Raw genomic sequence first — 12,821 nt, forward strand, 5'->3', positions numbered from 1 at the left:
CAGATGGTCTCTGTCGCAAACACTCAGCTCTGCTGCTTGCATGAAAGCACCCGTAAACAATAGTAAATGAATGTGTGGGGCTGAGTTTCTGTGAATCGCAAATGATTTCCACTTGTCACCACATCATCATTCTGCTTTGGGTTTCTTCCCTAACCATTTAAGAACGTCAATACCATTCTTAGCTCGTGGGCTTGTACAAAAGTAGTTGGGAACTAGGTGTGGCTCGTGGGCCAGCGTTTGCAGACTTCCGCTCAAGAACGTTAAAGGTCCCAAATCTTTAAAGAACAGGACATTTGTCTTGCTAAGTGCGTGGGTTCAGGAGCATCTGTACATTCCTCCCAGACTTCCCATCCATTCAAGCCACGCTTATTTAGTGCCAGTCTTGAGTGTCCCGAGGACCTGTAAAACAGTTTTGCTCATCCTTATGCGCTTGTTTTGTACGTGAATACCTCTCATCTCTTCCACCAGGTTTGTTCATTTGTTAGTCCTCACCCAGAGATATTTTTTTCCACTGATTTTTAGAGAGGGTGGAAGGGAGGAAGGGAGAGAGAGAAACACTGATGTGAAATAGACACATCTATTGGTTGCCTTCCGCATGCATCCCACTGGGGCTGGGGACCAAACCTGCAGCCCAGGCACATGCCATTGACTGGAAATCGAACCCGCCACCCTTCAGTGTACAGGCCAACACTCTAACCACTGAGCAATACCGGCTAGGAATTCCACCAGGTTTTGAACCTCTATGGGGATAAGGGATTAGGTCCTGTTTCTACCTTGGTGCTGGGCCCAGGCCTGTGTGCACCTGCAGGTGACATGTTCCACCTCGTCATGCCTGTGTGTGCTCTGCACATGTATACCTGTTTGCACACGTGCGCTCCTATGTGGATGTCCTCACAAAAGTACCATCTGATGTCACTCCTCTTCCTTAAACTCTTCCAAGGTTCACAGTGCTCGACCCTAATGCAGCCTACGAAGCAGTACAGTCTGGTCCTGCTTCCTCTTGCGTCCTGTGTGTCTTTCCTGACGCCATTCCCATCCCCTCTGCTCCACTCTTCCCAACTCCCTGGCTCCTCAGGAACTTTGCCTGGAATACTTTTCTCCGGCCTTGTGTTTTATGTATGCCCACTCATCCACCGCCTTGCATCAAGCACACTTGCTCAGAGGAGGAGCCTCTCCTGAGGTCGCCTCCCAGACTGGGTCAGGTGGTGCCCTTCTCTCGCAGGGCTCCGTGGCCTTTCTTCCTTCTCCAGTGCCCTGCTTATCACAGGGCATCCATCGTGTGATCACTCCCCGGCTCACTCGTGTGGCTCACTGACCTCGCCTGAAGGCCCCAAGGGGCAGGGAGGTGTCTGCTTGCCTCCAGCAGAGCCTGCAGCCCGGAGGGGCTCCGAGGGTTGCCTGCTGCAGGGCCGGGCTGACCCAGTGCTGGGCCCACTTTGGAGGAGGCTGCTGGCTGCTCCCCGGCCCCACCCCGCCACAGCCCCCTGTGCACAGGGACTCCCTTACCGGTTGGTGGATCCATTGTAGCAGTAGTTGGGGAGGAAGTCGAAGTTCAGCTCCCAGAAGACGTGCAGGGTGATGCGGCCATAGGGGGCGGACACATTGTGGTTGGCCTCCCGGAACATGGCGTCGAAGCTGTCCAGGGTCATGTGTTTGCACAGCAGCCGGTGCGTGAGTCGGTTGATCTCCAGCAGCCACTCCAGCTCCTGGGCAGAGAGAACCACAGCTGCTGAGGACTACCTCCCACACCTAACAGGTGGGCACCACCTGATCTTAACCAGGTTCTGGTCATGCAGGCGAGAGCCCCTCACATGACCTCCCAACTGCCAGGGACCAGGACACTGGCCGTGGCCTGGGACAGCGCCCCCTTGCTCTGAGCAGTGGAAGGAACTGCCAGCCACTGCTGAGGGCGGCTGCATGCCGGCCAGGAAGGGGAGCAGAAGCCATGAGCAGATGTCTGCCTGCTCCCCTCTGGGTATAGAGCACCCCTACTTGCTTTCCGGATTCCGTAGGGTGAGAAAAAGCTTGTCCCTCAGTATCACGAGCAAAGTAAAAGGAAGTTGTGGCTGGCTGTCATCAGAGGCTATATGTCTGCCCTGCAGTAAGCAATCATACTAGGTGCCTACTGTTAGGTCAGAGCACACGAAACCACTGCTATTTTAGGTCAAACACCTAGACATGGGTCATAGCACATGGCTCAACCTAATGTGTGCCAAGCAGTATTTTAAGCACGTTATATGTGTTAACTCATTTAATGCTCAAACAACAACAACAACAAAACCCACACCAAAAAACAAACACACACAGAAAACCTATAAAGTCCGTATAACCACTGTCCTTACTCGACACATATGGACACTGAAGCTTTGAGAAGTAACTTGGCGTCACACCCAGGAAGCTGGGCTCCAAGTCCATGTTCCGCGCACTGCACACACCTACAGAGAATGTGAGCACAGCTGGGCGTTGAACGTCCCCTGCTTGGACAGCAGGCCCCTCAGGCATGCAGGTTGGTCACACCGGCAGAGGTGTGTCTGCCAGCTGTGGATGAGCAGTCTGCCGGCGGCCCACGAAAACCAAGGGCCTGAGTGAGCTGTGGGCCCTGATTGTTGGAATCCACCTTTGGGCAGAGAACGGGAGCAGAGAGCATATTACCCAGACGCAGCGGGGCACTGCCTTTGCTGGGCAGTGAATAGAGAGGGAACCCTTTGGGCTCACTTTAGTCCCTGGTCCAGTGCTGTTAAGAAGCATCAGAGCACAGCCTCGGGCAGAGAGAAGGCAGCCCTCTTTGAGATGCTTTGGGACACTCCCACAGTGTTGTGGGTAAGCCGTCTTCCGAGACGGGAAGGACAGCTCCTGCTTCATAGAGGGGGAAACTGAGGCTCAGTGGGTTAATTAACTTGCCCAAGGTCACACAGGACATATGTTTCAGGGCTTAGGATGTGAATCCAGGTCCTCTGAGTCTAAATCACATGTGTTTGGCCCCTGTGACAGCTAGCTGCCTGGAGTAGAGAAATAATGGCTAAGAAAGCCCTCTGAAAAGTAGAGATGTTTATATGGCACAAAAGCAAAGAGAACATCGAAGGGCAGTTCACCAGAGTGTAGCCAGGCGGTAGGACGACCAGAGGGCCAGCTGGCTGGGGCATGGAGCTCAGATGTGTACAGTCCCAGGAGGCAGCCCCATACCAGGGACTCAGTTTTGTTCTCATCAGCCATAAGATGCCCCTAACCCTGGTTGGGGTCCAGAGTGTGGCCCCAGGTCCCAGAACTGGATCGAAGCTTGCAAGCTTACAGGGCTGTAGGGGACACACAGGTCAGGTAAGTGAGGCAAACTGGGCAGGAGTGAGTCACGGGGCTGGCTTGTCTGTGGCAAATTGGAACGTCCCTGCCCAGAGAAAGGTGGAGCTGCTAATGAACTCCATCTGATTGTCGCCTCGTTGGAACAGGGCTTAGTGATAGCAGATCCTGCTATTTTCTCAAAGGAAGATCAGCATCTAGATTTCAACTCTGGAGCAGCAGCTGGAAGAGTAGATTCCGGTCATTATGCACCATGAAGTAGATGAAGGCAGAAATACAAGATCTGCTCTCGGCTCATCTCTTGGGCCCCAGCGAGTGGGACCGTGTCTTTGTTCCCATTCATTTAGTATGGGTATAAAAAATTAAAAAAAAATAATAAAAGGAGTAAACGCGAATGAGTTTATTTCTAGGATCAATGAGTTGTCCTGCTACGGGGAAGATGACTGCAGATGAGCATCCAGGGGACAATTTCTGTTCTGCTGTTCTGTGCTTTGTTTTTATCCTCACCGGAGGACATTTTTTTGTTTTTTGTTCAGATAGTGAGGAAGAGAGAGAGAGAGAGAGAGAGAGAGAAAGAAACATCGATGTGAAAGGGACATATTGAGCGGTTGTCACCTGCATGACCCAACCAGGGCCGGGGACAAACTGCAACCGAGGTACGTGCCCTCAGCGGGAACTGAACCCGGGTCTCTCTGGACCACGGGCCGACGCTTTAACCGCTGAGCCAAACCGGCCAGGGCTGTTCTGTGCTTTCAACAGTCTCACGAATGCGTGTCAATGTTGCCAAGGAGACTGAAGGAGAGTGTCCTCCACTCTGCTGATGAGGGGCTGCTGGAGGCAGAGGTCAACTCTGCCTGCCGGGCAGCAGCACGGGGGGTCTTGTGGTCTTGCGTCTGCCGTGTTCTCCGGCCTTCCAGTCAGGAGGGCCCGTGCGTGTGAAATGCAGGGCTCAGAGCATCAAGGTGCAGAGGGTTTCAAAGGCCACGTGAGTGGGAGGGAGAGAGAGGAAGAGAGAGGTACCTTCAGAGAAGATATCAGCATTTCACAGTAAAGTCGGTTTACTGAGCAAATAAAATACCCAACTGGGCGATTTCTGTGAAATAGTGGAAAGAGCTCTCTCTCCAAGGGCCACCTGAAAACCCGAATGGCAGCCGCAGGTGACTGTAACCAGCCTGTGGCTCCGGGGAGGTGAGATCGGGGGTCTCGCACTCAGGCTCAGTGAGACCTGCTGGGTCAGATGCATGAATGAAGTGTCCCGGGGGGCTCTCGCCAAGCCAAGGCAGCCCGGCCCAGCTGCCGGAACGTCTGGGCAACTGTTCCCGCCTGGGGAAGCTGCCTGGTGCCGTCGGAGCTTCTGCATTTTGACTCGAATTCCTCCAAACATTAAATGTCGGCTCAAAATTTCAAATATGCTCTGCAGCCTGATTAACCAAAGAACTTTATGCATTGCTGGGTGGAGGGGGTAATGGGGGGAGAAGGGGGGCCATCTGTAATACTCTCAACAATAAACATAAAAAAATAAAGACAACAGGGAAAAAAAAGGACAAATGAGCTCTGCAGACTCAACACAACAGTCTCAGCTCTCGGAATCCACTGACCCGGCAGTGTGGGAAGATGGTGACTGACAAGGGGTCTTTGCAGCCCCCCAACTCACCATCAGGCGGCCTCCCCATCTAGACTGCGGTTTCTAAGGTGGAGGGAAGGGCTGAGGGGAGCACATTCCTTGGTTAGTTTCACAGAAGAGGAAGAAGCTTCTCAGCAGAGGTGACTGGGGGCCTCCTGACCCCAAAGGAGGGAGTTTCCTTGGGTGTCCTCTTTGAGGGCTTCATGGGAAGGGGCCTCTCTGGGGGACCATCATCCTCACCTGATTAGCATGGGCTTTCACTGCTTGTTTTGATGCTGTTCAAAGAACATTCAGTGCCTTTCAAGGGGTGGGGAGAGGCCATGGACACCCACACACACCCCAAACCAGTTTCTCCCTAAGATGTGCTTATTCATTACCGGAAAACTGGAAGATACAGATCAACACAAAAAGATGAAAACACAAGTCCCGACCACTTGGAGATAATCACCGCTAACATTTTGGCATAAACAAAGAAAAATCTATTTCTTAAAATAGATTTCCCAGAAGAAGGTGTGCTATATTGCAGTCTCTTCAAGCAAGCGACCCGGGGCTTAGGTGGGCCATTGGGTCAAATCCTCTTATGAATATTGCTGGAAATTCACCCTGAGAACCTCACTGAGCTCCAAATTTCCACGTTCCTATCATCTGTTTTTCCCCACAGGCTATTATTTATTAAGTGCGATGAACTATGCAAAGCTCTTTCCAGACAGTATCTCATTTCATCCTTACAACAACGCTGTGAGGTGAATTCTAATACTTCCTCCACCGTGTAGGTAGGGAAACGGGCTTATAGAAGATCAATAACTAGCCAAGGTCACCCTGCTAGTAAGCGGCAGGGTCAGGGCCAGGCCCGCAGGTCTTTCCGACTCTACAGCCCTACTTCTGCATCACCCCCCCCCCTTTTTAAAATATACGTGTTTATTGATTTTTTTTTTTTTTTAGAGAGAGGGGAAGGGAAAGAGAGATAGGAACATTGATGTGAGAGAGAAACATCGATCGGAGGCCTCCTGCACACCCCCTACTGGGATCAAGCCTGCAACCTGGGCATGTGCCCTGACGGGGAATCGAACCTGGACCTCTCAGTCCATGGGACAATGCTCAATCCACTGAACCACACCGCCAGGCCTTAATCACTTTAAAAAAACAAACAAGCCCTGGCCGGTTTGGCTCCGCGATTAGAGCACCGGCCCACGGTCCAGAGAGACCCGGGTTCATTCCCACTAAGGGCACGTACCTCGGTTGCAGTTTGTCCCCGGTCCTGGTTGGGGTCTTGTGGGTGGCAACCAGTCAATGTGTCTCTCTCACATCGATGTTTCTCTCTGTCTCTTCCTCCGTCTCTCCCTCCCACTCTATCTGAAGATAAATGCAGAAATTTCGAGTGAGGATAAAAAAAAAACAAAAAAAACCCCCAACCAAACAAACCCCCCTACTACTTTGTCAGCTTAAACAAACAAAAAACCCCCACCTTTTTATTTTGAAATAATTTTAGAGTTCTTGCATATCCTTGACCCTATTAACCGATGTTAATATCTTACATAACCATATTATAGTTATCAAAGGTAGGGAACTAACATTGGTCTAATACTATTAACTGAATGATGGCCTTTATTTGAATTTCGCCAGTTTGTCCACAAAGGTCCTTTTTTTCTGCTCTAGGATTCATCCCACGACACCACCTCGCACCTAGTGGTCCTGTCTTCTAGTCTTTTCTGATCTCTAATAGTTTTTAGGCTTTCTTTGCCTTTTATGATCGGGATGCTTTTGAGAAGTATTGTTCACTTTTTTTGGTAATGTCATTTGATTTGGGTTTATGTGCTTTTTCTCATGATTAGATTGAGATTGTGCATTTTGGCAAGAATATCACAGACAAATACATACCAGGTGATACATGCACATATCTTACTACTACTGGTGATATTAACCTTTGATGCCCGGTTAGGAGGGTGCCTGCCAAGTGTCCCCATTGTAAACTTACTATTCTTCCACTTGGAGTTAATAAATATCTTGAAGGAGAACATTTGATATTATTATGCAAGTATCCTGTTTCTTCCCAAAGTGTTTTTGGGGAGTAATTTTTTTATTGTGGGAAAACGTACATAACAAAATAAAATTAGCCATTCTAACCATTTTTAAAGGTACAGGCCCATGGCATTGAGTACCCTCACACTGATGTGCAACCATTGACACCATCCGTCTCCAGAACCTCTGAGTTTTCCTCAGTGGAAACCCTGCACCCGCTGAACACTAATGCTCCGTCCTCCCAACCACCATTCCACTTCCTCTCTCCATGAATTTGGCTGCTCTGGGGATCTCCTAGTAAGAGGAATCATAATATATTCTTCTTAAAGTTCTGCCCCCTTCCCTGGCTGGTGTGGCTCAGTTGGTTGGGTGTCTCCCCTGCACTGAAAGGTTGCCAGTTCGGTTCCCAGTCAGGGCACATGCCCAGGTTGTAGATTTGAACCCAGTGGGGGAGTGGAGTGCATGCAGGAAGCAGCCATTCGATGTTTTGCTCTCGCATCAATGTTTCTCTCTCTCTCTCTCTCCCTCTCTCTCCCCCTCTCCTCTCCTCTCTTTCTTTAAAAAAAATCAATAAAAATATCTTAAAAAATTCTGACTACCAATTTTGCGTTCATGTAGTGATCTAACAGTGACTTTCTATTTCCCTCATTCCTTCTACTCATCTGCTTTTGAAAGCATTAAAGTCTTCCTTTGAAAGACTGACTGATTAGTCAAGTTTATTCTAATTCTTGGAGAGAGAAAATTAACAGAGAAGTTCAAATGCTGTTTAATAGGAGAAGGTCCATGCTTGTGCATCAGGACTAATTATGTAATTTGCAGGTCCCCTGGCCCCCCCCCCAAAAAATGTGGGGACCCTTGTTAAAAAAGTATTAAAAATTTCAAAACGGTGACAGAGAGCATTAAACCCAGCACCGAGCCGAGCCCTCTGGGCCCTGTACCACGGCACATCCATGAGACCCTCTTGGGCAACCTTCCCTGGCTTCATAGGACCGCCCACCTACGGCCCCAGGTTGGTCCTCCCAAGAGATTTCAAGACCCCTCTCCACCCCCACTCTCCAGGCAATCAGGAGGGTAAGATTATTCTCATTCTTGGTGCATGGGTTGACACTCAACCACTGAGCCACACCAGCTGGACTATTCTCATTCTTGTCTATTTTTCCTGCTCCATTCAGAGAGGAAACAGTTTCACTGCTTCTCTTGAACTGGACCAGTACTAGGCTCACAACCACGTCCAGCCAGAATCCCAGAGCGCCCCATGTCTTACCACAATGGAGGTCAGGTCCTCACTCTCGAAGCGGCTGATGGCCTGGTCCAAGGATTTGTACATGGCGGCAGAGATGCGCTGAGTGATGAGTCTGTTCAGGTCAATTGATCTGCCCAGGAGCTGGACAGAAGACAGAGAGAGAAGAGCTACCTAAGGTTTGCACAGACACGTGACAACTAGATGCAATGTGTTCATAGGAACTTGGATTTAAAAGTATCGGGGGCTCTGTAGAAAACAGCACTGTTGAATTTCCTGAGTATGACGATTCTACCTTGATTATGAGAGAATGTCCTTGCTGTCAGGAGATAGGCGCGGAGATATTCAGGTGTGAAGTGTCATGATGTATGCAGCTTACTCTCAAATGGCTAAGAAAAATGTATATTCTTTAAAAATATATATTTCCAGCCATGGCCGGATTTGCTCAGTGGTTAGAGCGTCGGCCTGCGGTCCAGAGAAACCCAGGTTCGATTCCCACCAAGGGTATGTGCCTCAGTTGCAGTTTGTCCCCAGCCCTGGTTGGGGTCATGCGGGTAGTGACCACTTGATGTGTCCCTTTCACGTTGATGTTTCTCTCTCTCTCTCTCCCTCCCACTCTATCTGAACAAAAAATGTAAAAATGTCCTCGGGTGAGGGTAAAATATATATACATATATATTTTTTCATATATTACTTATATTTATATATAAATATGTTGTATATGCTTACTGTATTTGTGAGAGAGAAAAACACATATTTAGGAGAGAAAAGCAAATGTGGTAAAACACTGACAATCATGAATCTGTCTAGAGAGTACATATGCACTCACTGTATTATTCTTTCAAGTTTCCTGTTGTTTTGAAATATAAAACGTTGAGGGAAAATACAATTTATTCAGACTGGAGGCAGAGGCTCAGGACAGGCTCTGGCATGCGGTGCGATGCCGACCTCCTGAATTTAGCCCCGAGGTTCTTCCTGAATCGGCCCTGCCCCAGTTCAGTCACCAGGAATAGCTGCCCCTTTGCAGGGGCCTATTGTGTGCTTTGCGGGGATGCATTTAAAAGCAAGAGCGTGAAGGTTACAGAATGGAAATGTAGCTTACAGTCATTTCTACTGGGGAACACACGGGCATTACTGCAGATGCTGTGTAGGCAGCAATAAACATCTGACCACCTGCTGTGCACGCCGCGCTTTGCCCGGTGCCCAAGGTTTATTCTTAACCGTTTAACTTTTTTCTACTTGTCTTCTGGGGTCAATTTCCTACCAGCGGACGAGGGCCCTCTTAAAGCCAGCTGTGCACACATCAAGTCCTCCCTACTGAATTCCCTGTGGCGAATTCCGGCTGCATCGATAAGTGACGGCCATCATTTCCCAAGAGGCTGACAGGAGAGCACTGAGCTGCTGTTGTTGGCAGAGGTGAAAATGTTCCTTTCCTCTTACGATTCTCCATTTCCCCCGGATTTCTCATAGCAACGGGGATGTCCAGGGTTTCCAAGGTAACCCCTTTCCTCTTCGTCTGGAGCATCTTCCCAGTGGAGGCTCTGCCCTCCCTCCGCCAAGTCTGTCCCAGACACGGGGACCACGTGCTAAGACGCGGGCCACAGCATGGATCTCTCGCCGCTGCTGCCTCCCAGCGGCACAGGAGCAGGCGCTGTCTGCGGGGCCAGCTCTCATTTGGCCCACCTTGCTCCTTGATGCTTTTAAGCAGGAATCTGTTTCTGAGCCCCTGGCAGCACTTCCTCGACACCTTGGATCAAATGTCAACAGAATCCATCTCCACGAAAACAAACCGTAATTTCTCCCCCGGGTGTAGCCCGGCATGCTTCGTTGCAAAAGCCCTGCATCACTGTTGCACTTGGGCCGGCATCGAGCCTGGGCAGGGATGGATCAGCCCGGTTCTGAGCAGCAGGCCTGACTGAGCTTACGGCGAAGACGAAGGCTTCGGTGGTGGCCCCAGAGTGAGCTGCAAAGCCTGCAACTCGAACCAGAGGAAGCCCGGTGCCTTTTGTTGTTCGTAGGTTCTGAGGCGGGTACGCCTGTGCGTGGACGTCCACGCAGGGAAATGTGCAGGGCAGGCCATTCAGCCCTCGTTCCCGATCTCCACGCAGGCTTCACACTAGTCCCCGCCCGTTCTAGCTCCCGTGTCTGCCTCTCGTTGTTACCTGCACGTGTCTCTGCTTCAGCAGCGTCTCGTAGCGGTTGGACGGCGGGTACGGAATGATGACTCCGTAGTTCTTACACTCGGCTCTAAAACGTTTATCCAGGAGGACACTGGAGAGGAGAAAAGTTACATCAGGCCAACATGACAGTGAGCAGTCTCCAGCGGCCTGGCCACCTGCTGTAGACCATGGATCGACGCAGGAGGCACTATCTCATGTATTTTAAATACACTGTTTTTCTGTTCGGGAGCAAGGTTCTTCAGATTTCTTTTCAACCACAAGAGCTCAATATGGGACACAGTTTCTAAGTTAAAGACTGGCAACACCGAAGTTGAGCTCTTTCCTCTTTTATTCATTTACCAAAAAACAAAACAATCAAAATAAAAACAGCCTTGGCCCATTTGGCTCAGCGGTTAGAATGCCGGCCTGCGACTGAAGATGTCTCAGGCTCGATTCCAGTCAAGGGCACATACCTCTGGTTGCAGATTTGATCCCTGGCCCCAGCTGGGGTTGTGCAGGAAGCAACCAATGGATGTGTCTCACTCACACTGATGTTTCTTCCCCTCTCCCCTTCCCTCCCTCCCTTCCACTCGCTCTAAAAATCAATGGAAAAGTATCCTTGGGTGAGGATTAACAAAAATATAAAATAAAATAAAAAGATGGATTACCCTGGCCAGTGTGCTCAGTGGTTAGAGCATCAGCCCTCAAACCAAAGGGATTTAGGTTCGATTCCTGGTCAAGGGCATGTACCTGGGTTGCAGGTTCAATCCCCAGCCCTGGTTGGGGTGCATGCAGGAAGCAACCAATCGATGTGTCTCTCTCACATTGCTGTCCCCCTGCTCCCCTAAATCAGTGGAAAAAAAATATCTTTGGGTGAGGATGAAAAATAGATAAATAAAAAGTAAGTAAAATTTAAAAAAAAAATAGAGTTCCTGCTTGGCATATCCCATATCCTTTCTTGGGACAGAATGTTTCCAATCGGAAAACATTCTAAGGACTAGGAATACAGAGTTCCTGTCCTTGTGAAGCCTACGTTCTAGTGAAGAGCGGCTGGTACTAAAGAAGTAAGCGGAAGAATAAAATACTGCCACACAGTACACACCTGCATGGTATTTGCTATTTATCAGGTGTGCACACGCACCCATGAAGTTGTTTTTCATCTCACAACCACTCGGAGTTAGATGGACCCTTATTCTTTTTCCCACGGAGGCCCAGACTGTGGAGTAAGAAGTGCTCTCAGAATAAGAAAGCAGGACCATTTGGTATTAGGCGGCGAGGGAAGGGCTCTCTGGGGAGGTTTGGCTGCGCAGGGACCTGAATGTTAAAGACGGGAAGATCCCGGGGAGGAATCCCTCAGGCACAGTGAGCTTGGGATGTCTGAGAAAAGGGGACATGGAGCGATGGGGATCACGGTGCACAAGTGAACTTACACAGTTAGTCTGGGGGCCAGGTCGTGTGGGATTACGGAAGCCACAGCAGAGAGGTGAGACGTTCTCTAGGTGTCACTGGACGTCATTAGCAAGAAAGTGACTAAATCCACACTCTGCAGTAGAGAGAGCTGCCACCCACTCCCAAGCCTACTGAGCTCCTGACACGTGCTGGTCCAAGTGGAGATGCACCATAACTATAACATACAGACTAGGATTTGAAGACTTAGATAAAAAAAAGAAAAGAAAACTATCTCTTTAATATTTATAATTGTTACTTGTGGCAATGATAGTATTTTAGATATACTGGATTACATATTACATAAAACATACTGTTCGAGTTCATGTCACCTGTTTATTTTTCCTTTTTGCAAATACAGCGACTAAAATTTTTTAAATTGCATTTGTGGCTCACAGGTATAACTGCATTGTATTTCCAATGGGCGGGGCGGATCACCATCATCCTCTCCCTCCCGTGTTTCCAGCCCCTCCAGCCTGCCCAGCTGCAGTGCAGCCTGCCCCCTCTAGTGGTCTGCGGAGACCTCTGCATGCACCGCTTCACGTAATCCCCTCTAACAGCCCCAAGATGTAGGCATGCTATTACTACTTTTTGAACATTTCAAGCGATACATACAATATATTCGTTTCGGGTGTGCAAATAGTGATTTGACAGGTATGTCCCGTCAGAGTCATTAGGTCACCATGCAAAGCTGCTATTACTGACTATATACTTCATGCTGTGCACTACATCTCTGGGGCTTATTTATTTTATAACTGGAAATTTCATACCTCTTATTAAACTTGACCCTTTTCACCCATCCATCCACCCTTCCCCTCTGGCAACCACTAGTTTGCTCTCTATTGTCTATGAATCTGTTTCTGTTTTTGTTTTGTTCGTGCGCTTTGTTTTCCAGATTCACATGCAAGTGACATCACGTGGCATCTGGGATGCTGTTATTATTATACTTCTGCCACAGGGACTGTGCACAAATAGTTCCCTTTCTCTACCTTTTCCTGTCCCCTCCTTCACCTGATTTTACTTAACTCCCATCACTTTC

At 49.2% G+C, this 12,821-nt stretch overlaps 1 protein-coding gene across 3 annotated transcripts in view; it reads right to left on the bottom strand.

The window, feature by feature from the left end:
• The window catches only part of CYFIP2 (cytoplasmic FMR1 interacting protein 2), a 115,785-nt gene that overhangs the window by 49,877 nt on the left and 53,087 nt on the right, over nt 1-12,821 (bottom strand). For all 3 annotated transcript variants that reach the window (XM_036241189.1, XM_036241187.1, XM_036241188.1), the window contains 3 exons: nt 10,340-10,448; nt 8,202-8,321; nt 1,507-1,706 (listed from right to left, as the gene is read on the bottom strand). In XM_036241189.1, the coding sequence (XP_036097082.1) occupies nt 1,507-1,706; nt 8,202-8,321; nt 10,340-10,448 (429 nt within the window). The remainder of the gene's footprint in view (nt 1-1,506; nt 1,707-8,201; nt 8,322-10,339; nt 10,449-12,821) is intronic.

Source organism: Molossus molossus, unplaced genomic scaffold (genome assembly GCF_014108415.1).
Source record: "Molossus molossus isolate mMolMol1 unplaced genomic scaffold, mMolMol1.p scaffold_m16_p_4, whole genome shotgun sequence".
In the NCBI taxonomy this organism is placed as follows: domain Eukaryota; kingdom Metazoa; phylum Chordata; class Mammalia; order Chiroptera; family Molossidae; genus Molossus; species Molossus molossus.